The sequence below is a fragment of the Leuresthes tenuis genome, unplaced genomic scaffold, assembly GCF_036924035.1.
Source record: "Leuresthes tenuis unplaced genomic scaffold, fLeuTen1.0.hap1 SCAF_14, whole genome shotgun sequence".
NCBI lineage: Eukaryota > Metazoa > Chordata > Actinopteri > Atheriniformes > Atherinopsidae > Leuresthes > Leuresthes tenuis.
The window spans coordinates 7,736,314-7,749,029 of NW_027325368.1; the positions used below are offsets into that span (position 1 = coordinate 7,736,314).

At 43.0% G+C, this 12,716-nt stretch overlaps 1 protein-coding gene across 2 annotated transcripts in view; it reads left to right on the forward strand.

Annotated features, from left to right (window-relative positions):
• Positions 1 to 12,716, forward strand: part of zfyve9a (zinc finger, FYVE domain containing 9a) — a 28,906-nt gene that overhangs the window by 11,713 nt on the left and 4,477 nt on the right. Inside the window, exons 5-17 of one of the 2 annotated variants that reach the window (XM_072363910.1) lie at positions 447 to 546; positions 859 to 1,035; positions 1,225 to 1,373; positions 3,106 to 3,235; positions 3,590 to 3,712; positions 4,646 to 4,801; positions 5,821 to 6,045; positions 8,206 to 8,288; positions 8,468 to 8,572; positions 10,574 to 10,724; positions 10,963 to 11,043; positions 11,562 to 11,724; positions 12,374 to 12,479. In XM_072363910.1, coding sequence (XP_072220011.1) covers positions 447 to 546; positions 859 to 1,035; positions 1,225 to 1,373; positions 3,106 to 3,235; positions 3,590 to 3,712; positions 4,646 to 4,801; positions 5,821 to 6,045; positions 8,206 to 8,288; positions 8,468 to 8,572; positions 10,574 to 10,724; positions 10,963 to 11,043; positions 11,562 to 11,724; positions 12,374 to 12,479 — 1,749 coding nt within the window. The remainder of the gene's footprint in view (positions 1 to 446; positions 547 to 858; positions 1,036 to 1,224; positions 1,374 to 3,105; positions 3,236 to 3,589; positions 3,713 to 4,645; positions 4,802 to 5,820; positions 6,046 to 8,205; positions 8,289 to 8,467; positions 8,573 to 10,573; positions 10,725 to 10,962; positions 11,044 to 11,561; positions 11,725 to 12,373; positions 12,480 to 12,716) is intronic. The other variant, XM_072363911.1, reaches the window with a different exon arrangement.

Here is a 12,716-nt window from a genome sequence, read left to right on the forward strand (position 1 = left end):
GCTACTAAATTTCCCATGGTGGTAAACAAACACTCTCACACTGCCACTTGAGCTGGGAGGAGCTGGCACTGCAGTAATATTAACACCTGCACTGGGGCTGCAAACAATAGATGCAGCACGATCCTCAGAGAATCCACTGGCAGCGTGGCCGGTCCACAAGGCAGGCTCTGAAATTAAAAGGATCATCCACTCTGTGTTGAATCGTTTTCTAAATACATGTTTCAAGATGATGACGTCTAACGAGGTGCTAATGCACTGAAAGTCTTGTACACAGCCGCAGCTGTTGCTGAAGCATCGTTAAAGTTCAGGAAATCAAAGGGGGTTTAAATTAAAGGGTGCGTTTGCATCTTTAATTATTTCAGGATGTTGTCGTGCAGTTTTGCTGTGCATGCATTATCATTTGTAGGACTCTGGTCCTAGTGATGCATTTCTGTGTCATTTTGAAGGTGTTTTGTGCAGCGTGTTGCAGTTTGAAGTGTAAGCTGGTGTACATGGACAAGAAGGAGGCTCGCGTTTGTGTCACCTGTCATTCTGCCCTGACAAGTGGTGAGCATCATGAAGCAGAACGTTTCTTCTTTTAAATGTGTTTTTCAGATATAAGTGCACACAAGTGTTGCAGTGGTATGAATAAACCATTTGAACAGCAGACATTGTGACATGACTGAACAAATAATTAATAATGAGGCTGCATTTCACTCCATGACTATAACGAGTCAAAATGCCTGCTGTGGAAATCCATTAAACCTGAGAGGTTATTATAAGAGTGTAGTTACCAGCCACTTACGGTGTGTTTATGATACACACACACATATACTAATGCCTCGTAATGTTAACTTATGATGTTTTCTGCTCAATCAGCTCAAACATGGGAGACACCAGCGACTGCAAGCAATCACAGTCCAAACCCCAACAACCCAGCAGAGTACTGCTCCACTATCCCCCCTCTGCAGCAGGCTCAGGCCTCTGGGGTGCTCAGCTCACCCCCTCCCACCGTCATGGTGCCCGTGGGAGTCCTGAAGCAGCCTGGCAATGATGGTACAACCTTTACCAAGAATATGAAATACTCTTAAAACTGTTAACATCATGCAGTGACATTCTGTCCACTTACAACGCAGATTATTTGTCAGGCTACAGGTTTGCACTTCTCTTTGACTCAACCCTGTGGTGTTTTCACCAAATCCATCAGAATGTGGGTTTTAAACAAAGACAGTCTTTCTCATTTAGGGTCCCTAACAAGAGACCAGAGGAGGGTGTGGTTTGCTGATGGGGTCCTACCCAACGGGGACACAACAGACTCCTCCAAACCGTCAACTTCCAGTCCAGCTCCTTCTCAGTCAAATTCAAATAAATGCTCCACATCTGAATCCTCAGAGGTAAGCTCAGCATGAAAAGCATTCAGCCTCAACTAATGGCATTAGGTTAGCTTGTAGGGTCACATTAACCCCTGTGCAAAGGATGGAGGCAGTCACAAGGAGCTCTTTCTGTTGGATTCTAGGCGGTTTACTGGCTGCTTTACGGATTTCAGTACAGTAAACAGAGTTTAGAGAGAAGCGTTCCCTGCGGCTTAATCAGAATTAGAAATACCATTAGACTGAAACGCTTAAAGCTGAGATGTGCCGTACTTTGGGTGGTTCACTAAAAGTCAATAAAAGCGACTTAATATGTGAAAGTTTTCTTCACAACGAAAAACAGAGCCGCAGGTTAATGTTAGTTGTTTTTGTGGTGTGTTGTCACTGAATGCCAGCTGTCCTGGTGATTCATGGCCTGTTGAACTGAGTTACTGTTTGAAACGGCTCAATCTCAGATGCCCTAATTAAGTTATGCAGGCAAAACTTGGGCTTGGATTCAGACTGTTGCAAGTGAAAGTGACATTTCTATTTCAAAATTCCTCTTAAGAGTAGACGAACTCTTTAGTTCAACGGTGACACAGGGGAAGCCGTTGAGACAACATTTGGTTCAAGCCAGGAGGAATATTATGAAGGACTTCATCATTTTTATATTTTATTACTCACAATGTGTACAGCTCAGCCCATGGGAACAGTTGCAAGATGTCCTCTGCTGCTCAGGAATAGCTTTATCAAACCTGACAAAATAACTCAAATAACACTGAAGTAATCTAATTCTGGCAGATTCTTTCGCAAAGTGGTCATGTGGAATTTAAAGAAGTTAAGCAGACAGGGAAGGAGTGCTTTATTCAAGATTCTATCAATTAGTGGATCTATTTTCTGAAGCATTGACCATGACAGTTCTTTTAAAAATCCAAACTTTAGTGTCTCTAGCACAGGATGTGCCCTGAACCTGCATCCTTTCTTAAGAAGCGAGCAATGTGGTTGAAGAAGAAGCAAGATTTAAGTCTTTTTCCCAGGGGTTCACGCTGTTTTGCCTTTACGGCACATTGATGTCTTGTGTGTAAGCACAGAGAAGGAATAAGAGGTCAGAGATGATGCGCCTCTGAGCTGTTCTGAGCAGTTATAGAGCCAGATAGGCATGTGTGTGTAAGAGCAAGCTGGCATTTACCAACAATGTTTTTTGTTCTGCATGAATTAACACACGACTTCTCTTTTTATTTACAGTCTGAATAAATTATTAACAGGTTTTGGGTCTCCGTTGCTCAGTTTGGTAGATTTAGACCATAACAAATGATAAAACTGTGTGTTTTAGGCTTGGGGTTCATTGTGACTGACAGTTGTTTCCGTATGGGAGCACATAATTTACATGCTGGATGGTTGCCTAGGCTTCAAAATGTTCATCTGCATGTTCATCTCTGTGTAGCACAGAGCTATGTCTGGAAAGGAGAATTAACTATATTACCTGAAACTCTGAGTGTTGTCTGTGGATATTTCATGGGGTGACACTTTTAAGAGAACTGATGTGACTGTGGATCTATAACCTCACTGTTCTACATGAGCCACAGTTGAGCCACACATTTGACTGTGATTATAAGTCCTTCGCTATAGTTAATACTTATTATGCCTGTTCAGTCCATTATCAAAGCCATAAGCGCCCCGTCGTGGGACTCTACTGTCTCTGTATTATTACATCTCACCGTGTGTTGTAACCTGCAGTACATCTAACTCCACCCCACCCCTCCTCTCCACCCTTCAGGCAGCCCATACCCCTGTTGCCCCAGTGGGCAGCCCCGTGGGCAGCTCTCTCAGTCTGATCCCGGAGGACGGGCTCCCTCCCATCCTCATCTCCACCGGAGTCAAAGGAGGTACGGGAGGCCACATCACAGGTGCTTGCCCTCATCCTCACCATTCTGCTGCCTCCTCATCGCTGCTGTTTGTGTTTGTTTAGTGTGTTCCTCATGTGCTTCGTGTCACTGCTCATGTTTTAATCTCTCATCGCCAACAAGGGGGAGAAGTTTTGTATGAGGGGATGTTGTGGTGATATTTAAATAACGAGCCGGGTTTCCACTTAAGTCTGTTCTTCATATACCTCACTTAAAACTCCTTCACCATTGTCCGCTCGCCCTCCCTCGGGTCTCTTACATTTCCGTCTCACATCCACCCCTCTTTCTTTTTTATTGAACTTCACATTGACTCCTCCCTCTGCCTGCCTCTTCTTCTGCTCTACAACTCGCCCACAGATTACGCAGTGGAGGAAAGGCCGTCGGAGATCGTCCTCATGCAGCAGTTAGAAGAGGGGGGCCCAGACCCGCTGGTCTTCGTGCTCAACGCCAATCTGCTCGCCATGGTCAAACTTGTGAACTGTGAGTTCCATTTGTAGCACTGATTTTGGGGGCGTTTATGGCAGAATGTTAGTGAGTTAGTGAATGGTAGAATGTAATATTGTTAAGTTCAGCTGTTGGTTTATTACTGCTTTCTGTCAGTCAGATATAAGAATCTGTTGCACAAATGTTTCTAATGTATTGATTGAAATATTATGGGAACACTTAACACAGAAAGAATAACAGTGTCAGGCAATGTTTGGCCTCTCGATAGACAGATGGATAGATACTTCACTGATCCCGAAGGATTTGTGAATGGGCAGGAGTAAGTGGTGGCACCACTGAGACCAGCAATGAGTTGTTTTTTTTATCATCTAATGACCACAATAAAGTCTTATGTTCCAAGTAATTATTTACAATGAGGCACTGTCCTTAACGGGAGAACCCTTTAATACATTTTCAGATTAATTTGCTACTTAATTGTGCCTCTTGTTGGAGCAACAAAAAAGCAGTGAAACACCAGAGGTGAAGACTCCTATTTGTTCTCATGCTGTGCCCAAAGCATATTTATTTATCTCTTCAAGGTACAGATGTAAATGAATAGATTATTGTGGCTGTATGTGAGGATTAAGTCATTGTCATTTGTGGGTTATACATTTGTAGGTTTCCTTCCAAAACTGATGCAAAGTGCTTTCAGAAAGAGAATTGTTTCACTTCTCTTTATGTAAAGTGCCTTGAAATGGCTTTTCTTGAAAAGTCCACCGCATTAAAAATGAGGAATAAGTCATGCATTTAGTCTCTCTGCAGAGTTGATATTGTGCTGCTGTCTTGTTGTTGAGACCTGAATTGTGCCGAAAGTGTTACAAATGTATTATTCAATCTGACCAATTAAGATGGCTGCTTTTACTTAATATGTAAAATTGACATGGTGAGTAATTAAAGTAAAATTCCCGAGGTTTTCTGCTCTCTTAACAGACGTTAACAGGAAGTGCTGGTACGTGACGACGAAGGGCATGCATGCTGTCGGACAGGCGGAGGTTGTCATTCTGCTCCAGTGTCTGCCTGACGAGAAGACCATCCCGAAGGACATCTTCACACACTTTGTGCAGCTCTACCAGGAGGCCCTCAGTGGTAAGAACAAATCGAGCAGCTCCTCCAGGAGACCCACTGTGAAACAGCTCATTAGTAGTTCTGTCTGGAGGTCCACAGGTCAGGCCCCCTGTTTCATTCAGTTGCTGCCCAGTTAAAAGTAGCAAAATTGAAAGTCATGAATAATAATAGGAAGGGAAACTGCCTGAGCTGTACTTCTTGTTCCACAGAGACTACAGGCGCTTCTCATCAAGCTTTATTTGGAAACCAGGTTACTGTCGCTGTGTCTGCTTCATGAAAAATAGTCCAAACATTAGTGTCCTGCTGTCAGGTGGCCATCCTCCAGGCGTGACACCACCAGCACTTGTCTGGCGTGTTTTTTCTTCTTTTTTTTTTTTTTTTTTTACCTCCGTATGCTGCGGAGCAAAAACCCCTAATATCGTCTGACTTTGATGGCTTGCTCCCTTCAGGCCTTTCCTCGTTTCATATTCACACTGGAACAGTTTCATGCTGGTGGAAGGGAGCCATATTGCGTCTGTCGTCCTCGATTAAGTCTGCGTCAGTCAGGCTGTGGGAAGAAGTGCTGGCTTTAGCAAGTCCAAACCCCTGAGCTTTTACTTGCCCTTTCGGTTATTCCATAATGTGTTATTTATTTGAGCTGTCCGAAGTCATCGCTGCGCCACATGGATAATAAGACACATGAACTCTTTTTGGGTATCGTGAGGTTGTTGCAAGGTTGTAGAACTTAATACAGATTTAACAAGACTCCTAATCCACAATGAGTGATATCAGGAACTCCCTGTGACCCCATGTGATATCTAACTTCTGTCTTTGCTGCTCATGTGAATAAATTCTTCTCTTCCGTTTCATCATTTTAAAGTGTGATTTACTTTGTGTAATTCTCTACTTTTTATTCTGTTGCCTGAAAACAGATTAGATCACTGCTTTCTTCCCCACACTGTCCCTCTGCTGCATCTGTTTTTCACCAGTTACACAAACTCCTTCTTCTCTTCCTCGTCTCATATCAACCTCATCTCCCTCCTCTTTCTCCTCTTCTTAAGGCAATGTGCTGAGCCACCTGAGCCACTCGTTCTTCACACAGAGCTTCCTGGGCAGCAAGGAGCACGGTGGCTTCCTCTACATCAGCCCTTCCTTCCAGTCGCTGCAGGACCTGCTGCTGCCCAACCCGCCCTACCTCTTCGGCATCCTCATTCAGAAGTGGGAGACGCCGTGGGCAAAGGTCTTCCCCATTCGCCTCATGCTGCGGCTCGGAGCAGAGTACCGATGTGAGTTACATTCGCATTTAGTCATTTGGCAGATGCTTTTTTTCCAAAGCCAGATGTTCCTGAGAGGAACGGCGCATAAGCCTTTATGACAGAGTTCAGGTATCTGGGTGTAGACCCCACAGTCTTTCTGTAGTTAGCATTAGTATTCAGGCAGCCGTTAGTAATGAGGTGACGTGTCATTTTTGGTTGATCAAACACCAGACTCACTGCTGCGTTCTGAAGGTTTTACTCTGTATGCTGTGTGACCTGCTGTAGCATTGCAGTAGTCGGGGAGGGAGATATCCATGGCTTATTCAAAGAGCTCGCTCAGATTATTCCTCTGTTGTAGAGTGCAAGATGACATGGTCAGAGGATGATAGTTTGTCATCAGTTGTGACACCAATAGGCTTTGTGAGAAAGATTGCTGCGTTTTTATTTTGATATTGTGCCAGAAGAATAATTGGCTGGGTTAACCAAAGTCTTAAAGAGGTTGAGTTGAAGGTTGTGTTTTTTTCATATTTATGTCACAGAGACAGGCTGACATTTGTGCTGAAATTGTAAGGTCATCTGATGGGAATGATGGGTTCAAGCAGATATCATCATAACAGTGAAACATGTGGGTGGATGCCTGGGCACAAAGAGGTGGTGTATATTGCAAAGGGAAGGAGTCCCAGTACAGAGCCTTGGTGCACCTTGTCAAAAGATACTGAGATCGAACAAGATGGGAACCTAATTTAGATTAATACTAACAAAGGAAATGATTGCAATGTGATGATGCTGATTTAAAGTCATTCATTCCACATGTTGCTAAAGAACTTAGGTTCATATTTAGTTTTCACGGGAGCAGAAATCTAAACACTCAGATAATGTTGTGAACTTAATCTGAGTTTTTTTTTTTTTTTTTTTAAAAAGGAGGGGAAAAAATAAAATAAAAATTATTGGCATGTATCTGATTAACTTTTTTACTCTTTGCCTCTCCCTACATCTGTGGGATGTAATGCCGCTGCCAGATAGCAAATCTCCACGTTACATGGGATTTATTATGTTACAGAGGCCACAAAAATGTCCGATGACCATAAAGCAAAACAGTATGGTGCAGTGCTTGGAACCAAAGTCTAAACGGCGTTTTGAAGAAACGCAACAACAAAACCAAACAGCAAAGTCCTGATGACAGCACACATTTCAGACACACAACATTTCCAAAGTATTGTGCTTTTTTAAAATCTATTTTGCTAATTTCTGACACTTTGTTGCGATTTTAGTCAAGTATTTTGCTTTGGACCAACGGTTTACATGGTCAAAACCCCCCAAACATCAAAAAAAGTGGGAACTTTCCGGCAAAGTTTGAACACGGTTTGTTTTGGTGAAGTTCCAGATCAGTTTCCAGAGCTTATCTCTCAGTTGTCATGAGAAGACTGTCGACATCACACCCGCCTGCTCTCTCTCATGTTAATCAGGAAGTGAGCAGTTTTATCAGAGAGGCGCTTCTCCACCAAATCCTCTTCCGTCACAGCCAGAGCTGCCTGCGCAGGGCGCCGCCTGGCTCACTTAAGCCTCTCGCCTTCATCCAGCGCGTATGGATAGAATACATTAACAAAGACATTCATTTGAAGCTTTTCTCCACAAAATGTTAGCTTCACTGTGAAATGAATCCACCTTAAAAACGGCTCTGTACTCGACAGTGTTAACCAATCGGCCTGTTTTCTGCTGATAGAAGCTGAGATTGTTTTATTTTTATTCTTAATGAGAGTTGGTAGTAAGGTCTTTCCCAGCTGTTGGCTTGGATAAGGTTTTAAAGTAGTCGTATAAGAAGCTCCAGTTGCTGAAGACAAATGCAGCCACATTTTTCACTGTTCCTCATCACTGCATTAACACAGCTCGCTGTGTTTGATGCGTGGGTCTCTGGTTCAGTTTATTTGCATTTTTTTGAACGAGAAGAGGTGAAAAAAGCAGGAGATACGAGTTCTGCAGTTGATTTAAAAACAGGAAAATACCTGAAATATTTGACAAAAAAGGCCAAAGTAGACCAGTTAAGTAGGTTAATAAGCCAACAACAAACACTAAAATTGGCATTTCTTTTTTTATTTGCTTGTTTTCATGACAGCTGAGTAAGTACAAAAGAAAGGCAGCACGTGTGTTGTTCATTTACGAATAAGCATATATGTATCTCTGGTTTTGCAGTTTATCCGTGTCCACTGTTCAGCGTTCGCTTCCGGAAACCTCTCTTCGGGGAGACCGGTCACACCATCATGAATTTGCTTGCAGTAAGTGCGTTTTGTCCTTTTTCTGTTCTCTGACTGTTAGAAGCTTTTTGGCCTCAAATCAACTTGTTTCTGACGATGATCTCGTCTTTTGGTTGCATTCATTTGTTTATTCTGTTATGTTTTTTATTTCAGTTTTTATTTATTTCAAGCGATAATCTGCCTCCCTGTCCCTGTTACAGGACTTCCGGAACTACCAGTACACTCTGCCAGTGGTGAAAGGTCTGGTTGTGGACATGGAGGTGAGGAAGACGAGCATCAAGATCCCCAGCAATCGCTACAGCGAGGTGAGCGTCTGGCTTTTTTAGTCCTCATTTTAAAAGTATATTATTGTTTAAAAAAAAAGAAAAGAGACCTGCACTGAGAAATATTACGTGATAAAACACTTAGAGAGAGGTTTGTTGTCACATTGAGAAAAGATGCCAAAGCAACGTAAACATGAAATCTGAACTGAATCTGAAATTAGATTTTTAGCTTCTGTTGCTGCTGTTGATATGATCCATATGGATGGATGTTAGTGGCTCAGTGTGCAAGCTGATGATGTTTAATTGATCCTGTTTTTGTCATTATCTGCTTCGGTGTGACATGGACTCACCTCAAACTGTCACCTGTGAAGTTAAAGACCGTTTTAAGAGCCGCTATTATGATCATTTTAACCAGCTCAGTTTTATTTTGATTGTTTGATAGATTTACATAATTTAATGTTAAAATAAAGGTCTTACCATTCTTATACCGTACACTTCAGCTTCGTCTCTTGAATTGTTCTGTCTTTAAGATCAGCCTCGTTAAAGTCTACTCCGATTGGTGTGTTTAAATTGTTCTTTTCCTAAACTTATGAGGGGAAAATCTCAACAATCTCACAAAAAAAAAAAAAGGCTGTTGGAGCTCTGCTATAAAAATGTGTTACGTGGTGATGTCATTAAGTAAATAAAGAAAAAGCATGGTGTTTCATGTTTGAGTGGAGCTCTTTAGAAATAAGTTTTCTACTTAGTTGTTGACCATGAAGTGACAGATAATCAGTCGGGAAAAACGGACCAGGAGTCAGTAAGTGAAGTTATGTTGTGGTAATTTTTGCTTGAAAATAACCATTTAAAATAACCATAAAATACCCTGAATATGGCATATGCCTGCCTGTTGCAGTTTCCCAGAGCCCGGGGAACATCGTCATGATGCTCGTTTTGTTGGACCAACCGATTTTAAAAAGATACCAAATATGAGTTTTAAAAAAGAAAGAAAATCAGGAAAAAGACTTCATGTGACGTGATTTTTGGCTACTTCGTGTTATTTTTTATTTTTATTTTTATGAGATGAGGCAGGACTTGAGCATAGAAACGCCCCTGTTCGGGATGCTGAAATGTTGTTACCACGGTTACAAGAGGAGGTGGTGTTTCTACACTGGGTATTACGGGTTGTTTCACTGTTGGTCTGTGCTCAGAGGATAGGCTTCAGTGTACTTTGATATCTGTTCTCAAAGGACACTCACTTTCACAGCTCAAACACAAAAGTTTTCCACACGAGTGTTTAACAGTAACTTTCTCACATTTAAACAGATTACATATGTCAAGAGAAAGCAGAGCTGGTTTTAATAAGTCACGTTCAGGCCTTTCTTCACGATCATGCAGGGTTTTTTAGGTTGCTAAAACCCTCTGTCAGACTAATGACATCAGCGGAGGAGGCGCTCTTTAAGCTCCCCGAACACCAAAGCACACGTTCTTTGTGCGTTGGTGATATACGACAAACTCTGGGATCCCTGCAGCTGAACATGAGGCGTGGGCTGCCCACGTGTGATAAAGCTGCCGCCTCTGGGGTGTGAATGAATGTCCAAGCTGAAGAACCGATGCTCGCTGAGAAACATTTAGCTGAGAAAGACCGCTGCAGTGAAGAGACTGGTACTGGTTGTAGGGTTTGGCTGCTGATGCGCGAACAGATGGGAAGACAGTAATGTGAAGTGGGAGCCGTCACTAAACAGCTTGCAGGCAAGCCTTCAGCGCAGCAAGTGGCTAAAACCCTCCAGATTTTCTGTTCAATTTCTGATGAGCAAAGGACGGCTTCAGAGAGGTGCAGAGATGGGAGACTTGAGCAGAATTAATATGCAGGATCTTTCAGCTGCTGATATGCACCAGTGTCGGTGTCTGTCATCACGGCGCCATCCCATTTAAACTGAGGTCTGTACCCACAAGCCCACTGCAATTAGGCTTAACCAGATAGCCTCTCTTAAGCCCTTTGTCCTCAGCACACACCCAGAGGCCTGCTTAATTAATCATACTGTATATTATTTGTCCTTGCAGCTGATGAAGGCCATGAACAAGTCCAACGAGCACGTGCTGGCCATGGGGGCGTGTTTCAACGACCGGGCCGACTCCCATTTGGTGTGCGTCCAGAACGATGACGGGAACTACCAGACGCAGGCCATTAGCATCCATCACCAGCCACGAAAAGGTGCTGATGCAGACACACTCGTCGCATCCAGGACCTCTTTTGTCTCTTCTCCATCTGGGTTTTATGTCCAACGTGATGTCTGTAAGGCTCATTTCTGCTGTGAAATCCTCCTCCTTACTGCGTGTCTCATTATTTGTCTCGTCTGTTTGCCTGAAGACCGAAACACCTCAGTGCTCGATGTGGAAATCTAATTCCCAGTTGTGATAAAATTTTTTTTTATTTTCGTCTGTTTCTGTAGTTACTGGAGCCTGCTTCTTTGTGTTCAGTGGTGCTTTGAAAGCCTCGTCTGGCTTCTTAGCCAAGACCAGCATTGTGGAAGGTGAGAGCTGTGAATTACACACATTAGTGGAAAAAACGACTCTGAAAGGTTTTTTTATTTTCTCGCCAAGTTCAAAGGTCGTGCCCCCCACGGTGGACTCATGCAAAATAGATCACCTGGTTAATTACCATCTTGTGCAAAAGATTTCATACCCAGAAAAACATTTTAGCCATGGACATCTTCCCATATCAGTACTTCAGTTTGCACACAGAGCATCTTTGCACTGGATGTTTGTTTCAGGACCCTTTGAGTGCTCGTCGGTCTCTGTGTGGAGACTGAACGTGGCCGCGAGGCATGCCGTCAAGCAGCTGTTTAGAATAAGTTGTAGATTTGCTCCTTTTGAAGAGTCTTTTATTTCCTGCAGCTCCGTAAAACACACCCCTTTCACACACTTTCATCCTGCTGAATGTGATAGTATTTAATTCAGTAAATCTAATTTTGACAACCTTCCCAGAGGAGTTAAAGCCTTACATCATGTTTGTATCTAATTTTAATCTTTTTTTAAAAACATTTTTTAGACGGTGTGATGATCCAGATCACAGCCGAGACCATGGACTCTCTACGGCAAGCCCTGAGGGACATGAAAGACTTCACCATCACGTGCGGTAAAGCCGACCAGGAGGAGAACCAGGAGCTCGTCCACATCCAGTGGACGGAGGACGACCACAACTTCAACAAGGGGTAAGACGAGAGACACGAGGGGGGGGCGCCGGAGGAGATGCTCTTATTTCACAGACTACTGAACTGATTCAATCCCAGTCGCTGCTTTTATAACTTTTTGCTGAGAAAACTCATTTTGCTCGCCCGGGAAGCCGTTAGGAAGAAAATGTGGGTCAGCTGGACGTGACTTTGGGATCCAGACCAGTGCAATCAATTTTACAGCCGTCTGATAAACCAGCTGCTTTAAATGTGACCTAACTACATCGCCTCATTAGCAGAAACTCATTAGAGTTTCACCTTTACCGTAGAAACTATTTTACATACACTTGTTGATGTATCAGCTGCCTGCACAGAGCTGCGAGTTCTGCAGTTCGTTTTGCTGAAATTACTTTAAATTAAATAGAAGAGCAAAAACTGATGAGATACTGAGAAGATGATTGCTTTTAGCTAACCAAAGACACATTGTATGGAACAAAAAATATGCTTTTGGCGTAAAAAGTCTAACGGTTTTAACTCTAAATTCAACATCTGGCTCAGGGACATTTCCGGTGATGCTGGCTGCACAAATCCAAAACTAAAACTGAGCTGGCTACAACCACAATGAGGGTCTCAGATGTTTGCCATGCTGCGGCTCCTCCCGTATTTGTAATAATTTTTTTGTTTTACTCAGCGTCATCAGCCCAATTGACGGTAAATCCATGGAGTGCATCACCAGCGTGAAGATCTTCCACGGCTCGGAGTTCAAAGCAAACGGCAAAGTCATCCGCTGGACTGAGGTACAGTTTACTGAGCATCAGTAAGAAAACCAGGCCGCTAAAGATCGAACGTTCAACCGTTTTAACCTCCGTCCCATGAGGCCGCAGCTCTATTAACGGAGGTTAACTAAATACTGAAGTGACACACAGGCACCTCCTTACAATTCAGTCACTAATTACTTCCAAGTCACGACTGAAGACACATTTCTTCTTCTTGGCATTTGACTCCAGTATGACATCATATTGGCTGATCGCATT